This window comes from Haliaeetus albicilla, chromosome 8 (genome assembly GCF_947461875.1).
Source record: "Haliaeetus albicilla chromosome 8, bHalAlb1.1, whole genome shotgun sequence".
NCBI classification, from domain to species: Eukaryota; Metazoa; Chordata; class Aves; order Accipitriformes; family Accipitridae; genus Haliaeetus; species Haliaeetus albicilla.
The window spans coordinates 17,263,201-17,277,976 of NC_091490.1; the positions used below are offsets into that span (position 1 = coordinate 17,263,201).

At 37.7% G+C, this 14,776-nt stretch overlaps 1 protein-coding gene and 1 long non-coding RNA gene across 3 annotated transcripts in view; one reads left to right on the forward strand and one right to left on the reverse strand.

Moving 5' to 3' along the window:
* Positions 1–14,776, forward strand: part of CLCA4 (chloride channel accessory 4) — an 18,638-nt gene continuing 3,862 nt past the window's right edge. The window contains exons 1-11 of one of the 2 annotated variants that reach the window (XM_069789144.1): positions 1–327; positions 2,138–2,278; positions 2,507–2,657; positions 3,310–3,427; positions 4,162–4,330; positions 5,195–5,422; positions 7,188–7,412; positions 8,532–8,709; positions 10,500–10,606; positions 13,387–13,611; positions 13,774–14,041. In XM_069789144.1, the coding sequence (XP_069645245.1) occupies positions 19–327; positions 2,138–2,278; positions 2,507–2,657; positions 3,310–3,427; positions 4,162–4,330; positions 5,195–5,422; positions 7,188–7,412; positions 8,532–8,709; positions 10,500–10,606; positions 13,387–13,611; positions 13,774–14,041 (2,119 nt within the window). In that variant the 5' untranslated portion in view covers positions 1–18. The remainder of the gene's footprint in view (positions 328–2,137; positions 2,279–2,506; positions 2,658–3,309; positions 3,428–4,161; positions 4,331–5,194; positions 5,423–7,187; positions 7,413–8,531; positions 8,710–10,499; positions 10,607–13,386; positions 13,612–13,773; positions 14,042–14,776) is intronic. The other variant, XM_069789143.1, reaches the window with a different exon arrangement.
* LOC138686405 (uncharacterized) overlaps positions 6,101–14,776 on the reverse strand; it is a 22,028-nt gene continuing 13,352 nt past the window's right edge. The window contains exons 4-5 of the long non-coding RNA XR_011325749.1: positions 6,840–6,886; positions 6,101–6,573 (exon numbers count right to left, since the gene is read on the reverse strand). This is a non-coding gene — a long non-coding RNA (uncharacterized lncRNA). The remainder of the gene's footprint in view (positions 6,574–6,839; positions 6,887–14,776) is intronic.

Sequence of the window (14,776 nt, forward strand, 5' to 3'; positions counted from 1 at the left end):
CTGTAACAAGAAGATAAGATGTGCTTGGGACTCTACATACTCAGATGGGGGAGGCAAACTATCCTGGGTTACCATAACAAAGTCTTCTCCCACCCTACAGGCAGTCATATAAATAAGACTGATAAGCTATCATTTTCTAACCAAGAACCTCGCAGACAGGAACAAGTAATGGAGGTGTTTAAGAGTTTGATATTTTTGCTGTCTTTTCAGCTCCTGCATGTGGCAAAAAGTTCTATGGTATGGCTAAATAAGAACGGCTATGAGGATTTGGTTGTTGCAATTAATCCCCAGGTGCCAGAAGATGCCAACATCATCCTGAACACGATGGTAAGAACATTTGCATTTACATGTATTGTTTCTCAGCAGTTGTGACTTGACTTTTCTGCTTGGAAAGTAGCACAAATAAGGTCTAGCTCCCATTCTTGCCAATAGTTTTTTTTCTTGTTGTTTTGAATTAATTATGGATTAATCCCATGGTTACTAAACTAGTAACTTCTAATTTGTCTTGCCATCTGTTGTCACTACTAAGAGCACTAATTCCCTCAGACAATGCTGTAATATCTCTGTTGGGAGGCAGACTGAAATTCCTTTAAGTAGCTTTCCAAATTATGTTTACCTGAAAGAATATCCCATGAATGCTTGTTTAATAGCCATTGATTATACTACTGTTTGTCATTAGCTAGTACGTCGCATAATGTTCCTTTAAAAATTGTAAATGAAAAAAAAAAAATTAGGTTTAGTGGCATTTCTGGCCTTAACTTTTATTCCAATCCAAGTAGATGCCTCAATGGATAAATCGCCCTAGAATAGGATGCTGGCCAGGTCTCAAAGTAAAGAAATTGTTTTCTACAAAGTCAAATCATTTTAGAGAAAACCTGCTGAATGGGACACTTCTGACAAATGCCCAGGTTCTGCAGTATGTCTAGTGCCTACTAGACCTTGATGTAGGGTTATCTCAGTCCCATGTAATCTCTAAGATCAAGTACAAAGGATACCATGACATTTTTAACATTTCCAGATTTCTTTCATCTTGTGAGAAGAGGCTTACATGAAGTAAAAGTGGATCTGATAGCTTATTTTTTACCATCAGTCACTGACTGTCCCCTTTTTTAACAATAACTAGAGTTTAGATCACTCCATTTTCATTAAGGACAAAGCACTGCATGTTTTTTAGGGTAGAAGTGTATGAGTGATGGTTACTGTTACTGTGAGATACCTACCACATATTAAATTCACATTATAGCTGACCTTATGAGAACTTGCTCTTACACCATTCCTTCAGTTCCCTTGAACCAGTTAAAACTGCTCTGTTCTATCTGCAGAGCAGGCAAGGGGTCGCACAGGAACAGCTGAAGTGGCATGTCCCATTACTGCTCAGCTTCTCATGGGTTAGCACTCACTATCACTCTCAGTCCTGGCAAACTGAACCTCTTCAAGAAATCTCCTTTAGCTGAATTTTATGTACATGTAACGTGGACATTTGATTCCAAAGCCTCTGTCACAGCTTGTTTCTTAGCTTATGAAAAGCCTGTGGGACAAATTTTAGTCCCCTCCTTCCTGTTTGTTGTTTTTCCACTAAACACTTAGTTGTTATTGGAGAGAAAAATAAACAAAGGGAATGCTTTTTCTGATGTCTCTACTCCAAGAGAGGTGGTAAAAGAGAAAGAGGAAAGGAAAGTAATGGCAGTGTATAGTAGCTATAATACAAATAAGAAGAGATGTGAAACAGCAAATTTGACAGAAAAATTATGACATTAATCAGATAAATGAAAAGCAGGTGCAATGTTCAAACTTGCCCACACTTGCTGTCAGGCCAGTATTAATTTAAGGGTAAAATCCTTGTATTTAGTAGTTTTCATCTCAAAGGAAGGCTAGAGCATGAATTTTACCACAATCTCTGATTAAAAGCAGGATTATAGAATGGGTGAGAGATTCCAAGAATTACAGCTTAGTCCCTGGCTGCTTTGTTTATTCTTTTCTTAGCAAAGATTGTAATACTTTCTAGTTTTGTATTATGTACTTAGTTCTACTTTATTGTACTGCTGTGTCTTGATAAGGCTAAATTATTAATTGCACATACAGTCAAATTTTTAATATTAACATTGATATTAATATTTTATTTTATTTCATTCCCTAGAACATGATTAAAAATGCTTCTAATTACTTGTTTGAAATGACAAAACATCGATTTTTCTTCAAGTCTGTAAAAATTATAATTCCTAAAACGTGGAAGAATAACACGAACTATTCAAGATTAAAAACAGAATCATATGATAAGGTATGATTTAGAGAACTCTTTCTGATTAGAACAACAAGGAAAAGCTAGACTGATAAGGCTACATTATGAATCACAGCAAAATCTAGGACTAATCCTGGAAGTTCTTACTCAAAAATGTTGAGAGTGTTCATAGCATAAAAAAAATTGCAGGACTGAATTTATTCAAGAAGAAACACCTAACTTTTCTCTACACTCATGTCATGTATAACTTTGGTCTTACTTTTTCAGGCAGATGTCATCATAGCAGACCCTTATATGACACATGTAGATGATCCTTATACCTTACATTATAGAGGATGTAAGGAGAAAGGACAGTACATCCATTTCACACCTAACTTCCTGTTAAATGACAATTTGACTAATGTTTATGGAGAAAAAGGTAATACTACTATTTAATTTAATTGTCTGTTTTATTGTTCGTACAAACTGGCCAAGATTTTTTAAAGTGATTAATGAATTTAGGTACTTTAATTTGCTTGCTAAAATGAAAAAAACTTCCGAGAGACTTATTTTTCAGAAATAGTAATTACCTGTGAAATTTCTGAAGTTAAATATTCAAACACTAGATCCAGCAGGTTTTCATCCCTTTGAAAACCTTAAATGGTTATTTCTCTGCACTTAACTACTGCCATTAGCAGTAGCTTTCATTTTATGACCACTTAATGAAATAAACTATCCAGTGTTTGTGTACTACACTGTATCAAAAAATGTAAGGTTTGCTGCTCTATGGGACAGAAACCTCACAGATTTCCTTAGGAGATTTTTGCCAACTTGGAAGAAAGCCTCTAGAACAGTTGCTGCATTTCTGAGAGTCAAATATGAATAAAAATTCTGGTCCTGGTTGCTAAACTGATGCCTTCCTAGTTTTACCTCAAGGAAAAATTACTATCCCAATTGCTTAAATATTTCACAATCTTCCTGTATTACCTCAGATAAGAATTATTTTAAATTGTTAAAATGTCTAAGTAAAACACTGAGTAGCTTTTAAACAGTTGTATTTAGAATGCGCGTGTGCTATTCTTTTTCAACAGGTCGAGTTTTTGTCCACGAATGGGCTCACTTTCGGTGGGGGGTGTTTGATGAATATAGTAGTGACATGCCTTTTTATGTGTCTAGAAATTCTGAAGAAGCAAGTGTTGAAGCAACAAGGTACTATTTTTTTCATATTTCTCCTTTTACATTACACAGGTTTAAACATTTCAATAACATTTTCAATATTCTCCTTGTCTGTGCTGAGTTTGTACTTTGTAGAGTGTCCATGACCTGTTCATATGATTAAAAGATGCTTAGTCAGCAACCTCTGTTGCCTGCTCTGCAGCCCAGAAAACCACAGCTGTCTGGTGCTGTTTTGTAAGAGGTTCAGGAGTTCAGGCTGGATAATCTTGTGCTCTGTGTGCAACTGCAGACTTCAGCCACCATTTGTTTCGTACTTATTTATTTAACATCATTTTATTAAAGAGCAGTTATCAACAACACTGAAATTGCCTACTGAAACCACTGTGGTTTTAAACAGTTTCTACAAACAGGGACAATAACTGAATGGATGTAGAGAATTAGTTCAGGCTCACCTTTTTTCCTAGCTCAGGCATACCAATACACTTTTTTGTATTGCAACTACTAGCAGGATGTCTTTCCTGCATAGCCTATAATTATGACAAGGAAGATCACAAAAGACCGCAAGTATTTTATGATTTTAACTATTTCTACATTAGATTGAGGACCATGCCAGGCACTGAAACAGCCTACCTATGTACTTGTGCAGTGTCTAGTACAGTGCTGTGTCAGCAGCAATTTGGCTTTGGGCAGCCAAAATTCAAATAAATAACCAGTTACAGACTATATGTGGGTTCTTTACCAGCCCTGCCTATCTCCTCTTTCCTTAGCTGTCCAGCTGGTGTGACTGGTATACCTGTTTTCCAAGACTGCAGCGGAGACAAGTGTGAGCCAAGAATCTGTAGATATGATGGTCAGCTATTTGAAAAAGGATGTACATTTATTCCAGATATACAACAAAATATGTCATTTTCTGTTATGTATTTGCAATTACCTTCTGTAAGTATTACTATACCTTTCTGGACTGAGAGTTTAGTAACATTTGGGGTCTAGTCAGTTATTTCTGCTGGGGAGAATGATCAGTCAGGTGTTTAATTAATTTCTATTTAAAAGAATATGGATGATGCTATCGGTTCTATCAAAATCTGTTCAAAAGAGAAGACAAAGGAGCTACTACAAATGATTTGACAGCTGTTTCCTGTCAATAAGGGTGAGATGTACTGCAGTGTCAGCATCCTTCTTGCTCCATGTTTGGAGAATCAGGTCAACAGGCATGAAAATGAAGCATTCTTGCCAGATGCCTTGTCCATAAGACAACTGTGGTTTTTGATCACTCCTTATGTAAACTGGCACCTAAACTGCGTTACCTGGTTAGCTCTATTACACTCCACTGCAGAACAGTCTGGTCTGTCTATATATCCTTAACACAGAAGCAGCAGCCCACCTCTCTTGAAAGCAGCCAGGACAACCAGGCAGGCCTCCTTACGCCAGATCTGTACTGTTCCAGTGTCTGGGAGAGGGTGCTGGGACAGGGGTTAGCAGGACAGTCAGTCTCCTTGCAGGCTAGATCTCTGTGGTACAGGATCACAAGTCCTCCAGTTACTGACCTTATTTCTTTGGGCAAGCTTTTACCAAGAACTTTGTGGGTGTACTGGGCCTGGCTAGGATACAGTTAATATTCTTCATAACAGATCGTATGGTGCTATGGTTTAGATTTTTGACCAAAACAGTACCAATAACACACTAATGTTCTAGGAGAACACCTCCATTTGTCCTGTCCCCCACCACATATTTTCTGAGATATTTTCTTATGTTCATACTGTTCGGTTCAGAATTATTATCAGCTTCAATCTGACCTTTTAGGTGGTTGAATTTTGTGACAAAAACACTCACAATAGTGAGGCTCCAAATATGCAGAATAAGATATGCGACCACAAAAGCACGTGGGAAGTAATTATGGAATCTGATGACTTTCGCAACTCGGTTGTTATAAATGCTTCTGCACCCCCCTCTGAGACTACCTTCACACTACTGCAGACCCAAACCAGAGCAGTCGCCTTAGTGCTTGATGTTTCCGGGAGCATGTCAATGGTAAGAATATGCATTTTATAAGCAATTTTTGGCAAAAATTTTAAGAAACAGAAAAAGTTACAAAATAAAAAAAAAAAAATCAGTCAATTCTGTAATTAACTTGATTATTTTAGGAAAAAAAAGGACTACTATTATTCTCCTTGGTAATTTTATTTAGGAATTCCTACAAGATACCACTTAAAATACTGACAGTTGTAGCCCAGACTTGGTCTTTTTTTTCTTGTAAAATCTCAATTTTATATCCTTTCCTTCCTTTGTTCCAGACCTAGAATGACAATGCCTTTGTATTTCTTCCAAGCAGAAAATGTATCATAGATGGAGTTTCACATTTTATTTTTCTTATGAATGATTCTAAAATTTAAAGTAAATATGTAGGTCACAATACGTCAATAAATTAGATGTTCTTTCCTCATTACAATATTGCTCTTTGGAATCAAGAATGTGAGCTGGCATAATGTTATGTCATTTTAACAAGGCTGAGGTTATTTTTCCTTTTTTTTTTTCCATAAAACTTTGCACAGGTTTATTCTTTCACAGCTCCTTGTGGCATGAGATACTAAGCTTGTTTATGGATGCAAGCACTGAATATGTGCTTATTTGCATAAATATCCTAATACTTTTATAAAGCTGTAAGCAATCTGATCATCAGTAGAAAGATGACAAAATTATCTGGGTACGTTAAGGCAGCTATCTCATGATTTATTAATAGACTTCAAACATCTTTGCATACTCTAACAGCTTTTAAAAATCAGCCTATATATTCTTTTGACAACATACTGCATTTTCTTATCCGTAACTTACCTCTTCCACAGTTCAGTAGTGAGCCAATGGCCATTGCTCTCTTATTGAAAATACCGCAAGTTCAGTGTTTCAATTCCCACAGGAATTCAAGGCTAAAACCAAGACTATTCATCTAAAGAAAGTAATTCAAAAGGCTCAAACATGTTGAGAAATACTCTTAAATATTTGACAGTCATACCTTAAACCAAAATATACATGAAGAAGCATAAAGCAGTATATGCTCCAACTCTGTAGTTATGGCATACATACAATAATTGGGGGATTCTCCCATAGGGCTCCATCAACAGATCTATTTCCAGATATGCCATTCTAGTCCAGAGCTGTTCTTGAGACTGATCTTAAGCAAAGATCTGCAATTGTAATAAATTATATTATTTTTGTAATACAGATGTCTCCCAATCATACATTTTATTAAATCAATTAGTAAATAATAATGTAATAACAAAACCCAAAATTAAGATAATTATGAAATAAATATTGTAAGAATAGCTAGCTCCAGAGATAAACGTTTTCAAATATAACTTTTTTTTTCAGTAATCCCTTCAAATATTTGCATTTAAAATAGCCATACTTTAATATTATGTGTATTTTCAAAATATTTAGTCTCTAGACTAACTTACTCCTCAGGCTTCATAGGTGTTGTCCTTTTGCATTGCCATCACACTATCAAAAAAAAAAAAGTGACAAAAATCTTGATTAGCAGTAAAGTCATAACATCAGAAGATGGACTTTGCCTGGTGACATCTTTCCTGGAAGCTGCAGTTTGCTGCACTTTCACAATACCAGAACATGGTTTACATCTCCTCTCTTCTAGAACTGAGCATACACACGAGTTACCTTATGGCAGCTAGTTTTTAATTCTTAATTACAATCTGATCAACATCAAAAATTCCTATATTTTGTTCATAGTCATAGCTCTTCAGAAGAGATTGCTTCTAAGGATGTTGGTTTTTTTCACGTACAGCATGACCGCCTCAGACATCTCCGTAGTGCTGCAGAGGTATTTCTGCTCCATATTATTGAAATTGGTTCCTGGGTTGGAATTGTCACATTTGACTCTGATGCATCTGAAAAAGCTCCTTTGCAACAAATAACCAATGACACAGCACGCCAAAAACTTGTTCAATGTTTGCCTACAATTGCTAGTGGACAAACCAATATCTGTGCAGGCATACGTAAAGGATTTAAGGTAAAGTACAATGTGGAAATATCTCCTGGAATGTATGGAAAATGAGGAAGAAGCGAGAAACATACCTGAACGTGAATTTATACACAATGGTAGAGTTAAGAAAGATAACATGATTCTTGAATCTATCAGGAGAAAATTTGGTATAGAAACTATTTGGCATTACCATTATATGGCATTAGAAGGAGTATTACCAGAAAACAGGTCAGATGTGATGTCCATGCTTCAAAAAGGATATTGAAAAATAAGATCAAATTCCAAAATGAACTAAAAGAATGATCTAAATTTTAGAATAATTCCCACAGTTCATTAGTCATGAATCAAGCCCCTAAAACTGTGAAACCACATACAAATCATGAGATTGGGAAACCGTGATGGATATATATTATTATTTATTTGTCTGGTTTACTTCCTTAGGCTGACAGTCTAAAGTCCCAGAAGATGTCACCTAATTCAGATGCAAAACTGAAAATCAGGAGCAACGTGTAGGAAAAAGGAAGAAAGAGAAAGACAGAAATTGTACAGAGAAGGATGAGACTACTGAGATAGCTGACGGTCCAGGGCAGAGAGGCGGCTCAGGACAGGGGGACATCAGGAAGAAGACTGGCAACCAGACACAGATAGAGGCCTCCCCCTTGGTTGCCCCCTATGCCTTTCTGCCTCACCTTCAGTTACCTCAGAGTCCACCCTTAGACGGAAGTCTGTCCTTCTCTACTCCTGAAATTTTGATGGAGAATAAAGAGTAGTTCCAGACAGTGGACATAAGTTTTCAATATGATGCCCTTAAACATCCAGTCCCTGAACCAGCAAAGCATGTACAGGCAGAATGCTTCTGACATCTTCAATTTGGGACAGGTTCCTTCCCTAGGAAAACATATATTAAATATTCATTGTTTATAATTGAACACTTAACTAAATCTAAGCAATTATATCTTGCAATATCAACTGCAATAATTAATACTGTAATAGTGTTACATAAAAATTTAAGCACTTATTAAAGAATAAATGTGTCTTATATTTGAAGTTAACAGCTCTAAATGCATACATTGACTGTGCTCTGCGATAAACTAGTATTTAAAAATTATTCTGCTGCTTATATCATGAATTCTTTTCTTGATGCAGTTAATTGCAGAAAAAATGACTACTACATGTGGTTCAGAAATTGTGTTACTGACAGATGGAGAGGACCCACGTATAGCAACTTGCCTTGATGTGGTGAAACAAAGTGCAGCAACAATTCACACCATTGCATTGGGGCCATTGGCATCCAAAGAATTAGAAAGATTTTCAAAACTAACAGGTAAATATTCTAAATGCACTCTTTGTCTGGCATGCATGTTCAAGTATGAAAATGTAAAAGCATGGCAATTAATCGGTCTGGAAAAAAGAAATTTAAGAAATGTAAAACAAATTTAATTTTAAAGAAATTTGGTTTTCATGACAGGCTTTTTTAATGCAAACAAGCAGAACTCTTTAGATCCATAGATATGCTTTAAGAGCTGTCTTGATTTAAAAAATGCAATAACATGACAATACCCTATTACTAAAGGAGATTTAATTATGATATTGTCATATAACATAAAAAGAAATGTCTAGAATTTTATTTCTGGCATTACATGCAATGCCTAGAACTTTCTATATGCTTTTACTTATAAGCATTTTTTATTACATAAAGAATAATAATTTTCTCCAACTGTTGCGGCTGAAGTGCACTGGCTAGGAAATTGTAAACACGGTGACTACCCTTGTCATTAGCAAGCATAGCTGTCAGCTGAGCTGGAGCTACATAATCAGTTTGAAATCAATCATTTAAAAACTATCCATAGTGGTGTTGCTTCATGCTAAGGCACCTGCAAATGCCATGGAAGAACAAAAAATTCTTGTGTAGATCTAGAAAGCAAGCTGACTCCAAATAAAAATGGTGAATAAATATTCTAATAAGAGGTGCACATGCTGTGCATTTTCCGACTACAATCCACTTGTTTTAGCAATTTAAATAACTTGGAATGCCCTTGTACACTCTTCAACATCATTAGATCAACATGACTATGGGAGAGTCCAGAGTTCAATTCTATTCCGGCCTGTATTTTAAGACAGAATTTGTTGTTTAAGCTCCACTTCTGGAGTATTTATTAAGAATGATTTGTGAGCCAGAAAGAACCCAGATAGTCCTTTAGCACATAGTCATCAACCAGCAGGCCTTCCTGCTTAGAAACAAAAATCAATTTTCCAAAGATACTGAATAGATCTCTGAGCTAACACCTCCTCCAGCTCATATGACTCCATGTGATCTCTGATGAGACAGACCCATACACCCGATGTAACCTGCACACCTTATGTCAGTCTGTGTGCGAGAGATGGGGGTGAGAGGTGTCAGGTGGTAGGGAAGGGCTGTGTGCAGCCTCTGCACACCCCGATTGGGCTCCACAGGGCTCAGTGCTGCGCGGCAGTCTCTCCCCCACTCTGGGATTCCAGTGACCTGTACATTAGGAACACAGTGATGGCTCAGTTTATGTCCGGCATGCATGATCCTAGTTTGAGAGAGACTTGCAACAAATGTGTGAAGTGCAGATGCTTCAGTAGAGAAGTGTGAAGCCATATTCACAATGAATTCATTAATAGATGTGCACTGAGTATGAGAACCTCCAATGGACTAGAGCTGCTTGAACTCGGTATGCATGAAGAGAGATCTAAACTTCACACTTGGAAATAAAGATGGTCTGGATTTTAAGAGTCAAAAGCCATGGAATGCCACTGTGTCTTTTCTACAGAGGTATTTTCAGAGCAGAATTTCACTGAAGGGATAATGTGACTCCAAAAGTACTAAGAGAAGTCTAAAAAGGCTGTACTTGATATGCTGCAGGGAGTGATTTTTTTGCAAACTTTGCTAATGAGAGATTAAATGAGTTGATCACACAAGCCAGAATTTACTATGACACATGCTTTAACAGAGTAATAAAAAGATACATTTTTTTTTTGATTTTGTAACAAATTGGCTGCCTCAGTAGAACCAGTACCAGAAGTCACATAAAATTTAGCAATTTTAGAGTAAAAAATAGTATTTCTAATTCTTTTGCTCTTGTCTTACAGGAGGTTTAAATCTTTATGCTGTAGATGGAGCCGTCCCCAGTAAATTAATTGAGACATTCAGTGCAATTACATCAAGAAGCGGAGATATTTGTGAACAATCTATTCAGGTCAATTTCAGCACTTCTTTTTCCTCCTATGCTTTTAGTTGATCAGTAACTGAATGAAATTAGACATTAATAATCATAATTGTCAGTGGCTCAATGTGGAAATAAGAACAAGCACACTTTTTAGTGATCTCCTACATTTCACTGCAATGAAATAAGTATATAATTTACATAATGTATATAATTCTTGATTTCACAAACTCAAGAAAATTATTTCTCATAATTGTCAAAGTCCAAGAGACTTTGAGAGAAAAAAGCAAGCAGAAATTCCCCAGGATATTTAGTTCACTCTTACATGAAATATTATCTTTTAGAGCATTTTAACAGTCTAACTTAAGTAACAAAGATACAATTTAAAATACAGCTTCTCTCCTAAGCCATATGTACCATTTTAATGTATAAACTTTTAGACTTATAATCTAGGCCAATTGTTAATTAGAATTTAGCAACTCATTCCTCACTGTTAATCATAGAATCATAGAATCATTTAGGTTGGAAAAGACCTTTAAGATCATGGAGTCCAACAATCAACCATGCCCACTAAACCATGTCCTGAAGTGCCTTGTCTATGGACTTTTTGAATACCTCCAGGGATGGTGACTCAACCACTTCCCTGGGCAGCCTGTTCCAATACCTGACAACCCTTTCAGTAAAAATTTTTTTCCTAATATCCAACCTAAACCTCCCCTGCCACAACTTGAGGCCATTTCCTCTTGTCCTATCTCCAGCCACCTGACAGAAGAGACCAGCACCCACCTCACCACAACCCCCTTTCAGGTAGTTGTAGAGAGCAATAAGGTCTCCCTTCAGCCTCCTCTTCTCCAGACTAAACAACCCCAGTTCCCTCAGCCGCTCCTTACAGGACTTGTGCTCCAGGCCCCTCACCAACTTGGTTGCCCTTTTCTGAACACACACCAGCAACTCAATGTCTTTCCTGTAGTGAGGGGCCCAAAACTGAACACAGTACTCGAGATGCGGCCTCACCAGTGCCCAGTACAGGGGAACAATCACCTCCCTGCTCCTGCTGGCCACGCTATTTCTAATACAGGCCAGGATGCCGTTGGCCTTCTTGGCCACCTGGGCACACTGCTGGCTCATATCCAGCCGGCTGTCAACCAGCACCCCCAGGTCTTTCTCTGCCGGGCAGCTTTCCAGCCACTCTTCCCCACGCCTGTAGCGCTGTATGGGATTGTTGTGACCCAAGTGCAGGACCCGGCACTTGGCCTTGTTGAACTTCGTACGATTGGCCTCAGCCCATCGATCCAGCCTGTCCAGATCCCTCTGTAGAGCCTCCCTACCCTCAAGAAGATCAATCCTCCCTCCCAACTTGGTGTCATCTGCAAACTTGCTGAGGGTGCACTCGATCCCCTCGTCCAGATCATTGATAAAGATATTAAAGAGAACTGGCCCCAAAACTGAGCCCTGGGGAACACCACTTGTGATCCACTGCCAACTGGATTTAACTCCATTCACCACAACCCTCTGGGCTCGTCCATCCAGCCAGTTTTTTACCCAGTGAAGAGTACACTTGTCTAAGCCATGAGCCACCAGCTTCTCAAGGAGTATGCCATGAGAGACAGTGTCAGAGGCCTTGCTGAAGTCCAGGTAGACAACATCCACAGACTTTCCCTCATCCACTAGGCGGGTCACCTGGTCATAGAAGGAGATCAGGTTGGTCAAGCAGGACCTGCCTTTCATGAACCCATGCTGGCTGGGCCTGATCGTCTTGTTGTCCTGCACGTGCCATGTGAGCGCACTCAAGACAAATCGTTCCATAACCTTCCCTGGTACCGAGGTCAGGCTGACAGGCCTGTAGTTCCCTGGATCCTCCCTCCGACTCTTCTTGTAAATGGGCATCACATTGGCAAGCCTCCAGTTGTCTGGGACCTCCCCCGTTGACCAGGATTGCTGATAAATGATATGAATGATAATATTTTAACACAGATCCAGTCCTACGTTTTATCCAAAATATACCACTCACAAAAATAGCTAGATTATAAGCATCAGTCAATGTAGATTTGAAAAGCAGTCTAGGATTTTTTGAGTTGTTATATTGCCTTTAATTGACTCTTGTGTCCCACCTGTGCAGGCTATTTTCTAACTGCAGACTTTATTGTTCATAATATGAGTGAGAAAATTACACAAAATTATTTTAATTTGAATAAAGGAAATATTGTTTATGTCTCTCTTCTATATATTCTCCTCTGTTCTGTTGTTATTTCTGTCTCTCTCAATACTCATAAGCCTTACAGTCATACATGAGACATTTTCTTTCTTCCAGGATTTTGAGACAGACAAACTGCAGTGGAAATACAGCTTACTGGCACAATGGGTTAGATAGGTAGATAAATAGTTTAGATACAGAAATGAAGGACTTCCACTTACTGTAACTTATTCTGTTTGCCATAATTTCATACTTAAAATCAATGTTATTATGCAAGCAGCCATTTCATAAAGTGAATCTGGTATTCTATTAGTTTTCTTCATTCAACAGTTATGCCAAATGGCTCTTAATTTTCCTGTAGCTAGAGACAGCAGAACTAGAAAGCCTGCCATCTTCTCTATATAACTCTAAGTTATAAATAAGTAAGCAGAGATCCTTTTTTCATGCTAGTTTCCAAAAGGCATAAATGCTTTTCAATTCTCTGCTCCAAGACTAATCCATTTTAAGTCAGCATTGAATAGATACAATATTGTGCAATGGATGAGGAATCACTCTGAAAATACATTAAATGCTTCTTTACTAAATAGCAGTAAGATAAATTTTATTTCTCTAACAACAGCTTGAAAGCAAAGACCTAGTTGTTCAGCATTCTGGATGGATGAATACTACTGTGCCTGTGGACAAAACTGTGGGAAATGACACTTTCTTCCATATTGCATGGAGTCTATCTCGGCCATTTTTTTTCCTGAGGGACCCCAAAGGAAAAGAATATGGAAGTTCAGACTTTACAACCAGTAATTCAAACCCAAACACAGCCAGACTCAGTATAAGTGGCACTGCAGAGGTAAAGACTGAACATTTTCTTTTATTTTCTGAATTAACATTTCCTATAGACTAGCATACAGCTTTTCTTTAGTTAAGTTTTTGTTATATAAGGGAGTTAATGGCCCTGTTAGAACATGAAGCTTTTTCACTAGTTTTTTATATTTTTGTATTTTATTTGCAGGTGGGTGATTGGGAGTTTTGTATTAAAAATGTTCATACAGCAACTCAAACTATATCAGTAACAGCTACCTCTCGACCAGCATATTCTGATGTTCCTCCCGTGAGAATTGCAGCTCACATGAACAGGGCAAATAAAGCATTTAATCCAGTTGTTGTTTATGCAGAGGTTAGCCAAGGGTTTTTGCCTGTTCTTGGTGCAACTGTGATAGCCACCATAGAGACGGATGGTGCTGGAGCAGTAACACTTGAACTTCTTGATAATGGCACAGGTAAGATTCCATATACATGGTAAAAACCTTTACATTTATGCATTTTGGAATCCAAGTCTGCATGCTCCCCTCAGATTTATCACTAAGGACTGAGTCATGGCTATGCCCTAAATCAAGAAAAAAATAAAAAGGGAGACATAGAACCCTACTGCTTTAGGATGGAAGTAAGCTACAAAGCTTTTTCTTGGTGAGGAAAACAAAGACATGGGCCTTTACCTGAAAAATTTTTCTGCTTTCTTTCCTGTGCTGTCATTGAGGGTGAAAGCAGAAGAACTGTCATAGTAGAGGGTACATTGCTCATATCTACTTTCTGAAAGTGTACTTCATGTAATCATCTGCCCTCAACAGGGAAGTAAAAAGAAAACAAGCTGTTTCATTAGTCCATCTCATATTCAATGAAGCTGGACCACAGTCTTAACATTAGCTCTCCAAAAGTTAGCTTTTTCTCTTTTGTTTGCTAAATAAGTGCATTATTCTTCTTTTCAAGAATACTCTTTCTTAAAGCAACAGCCAGACATTCCTGGCATTCAACATCCATCGATCTCTTTTCATCTCTCCTCTTCCTTTCCTCTCACCACTGCTGTAGACCTGTAGCTTTATAAGTTCAGTAGTAGCCAGCAGTGCCTCCTCATTCTGTACTTGCTTTCACATTGCTGTACTTAAAAACATAGTAAGATTTCAATGTGTTACCCTGTGTTTCTTAAACATGTTCTCTTTTCTGAACCCAAGAGGTTA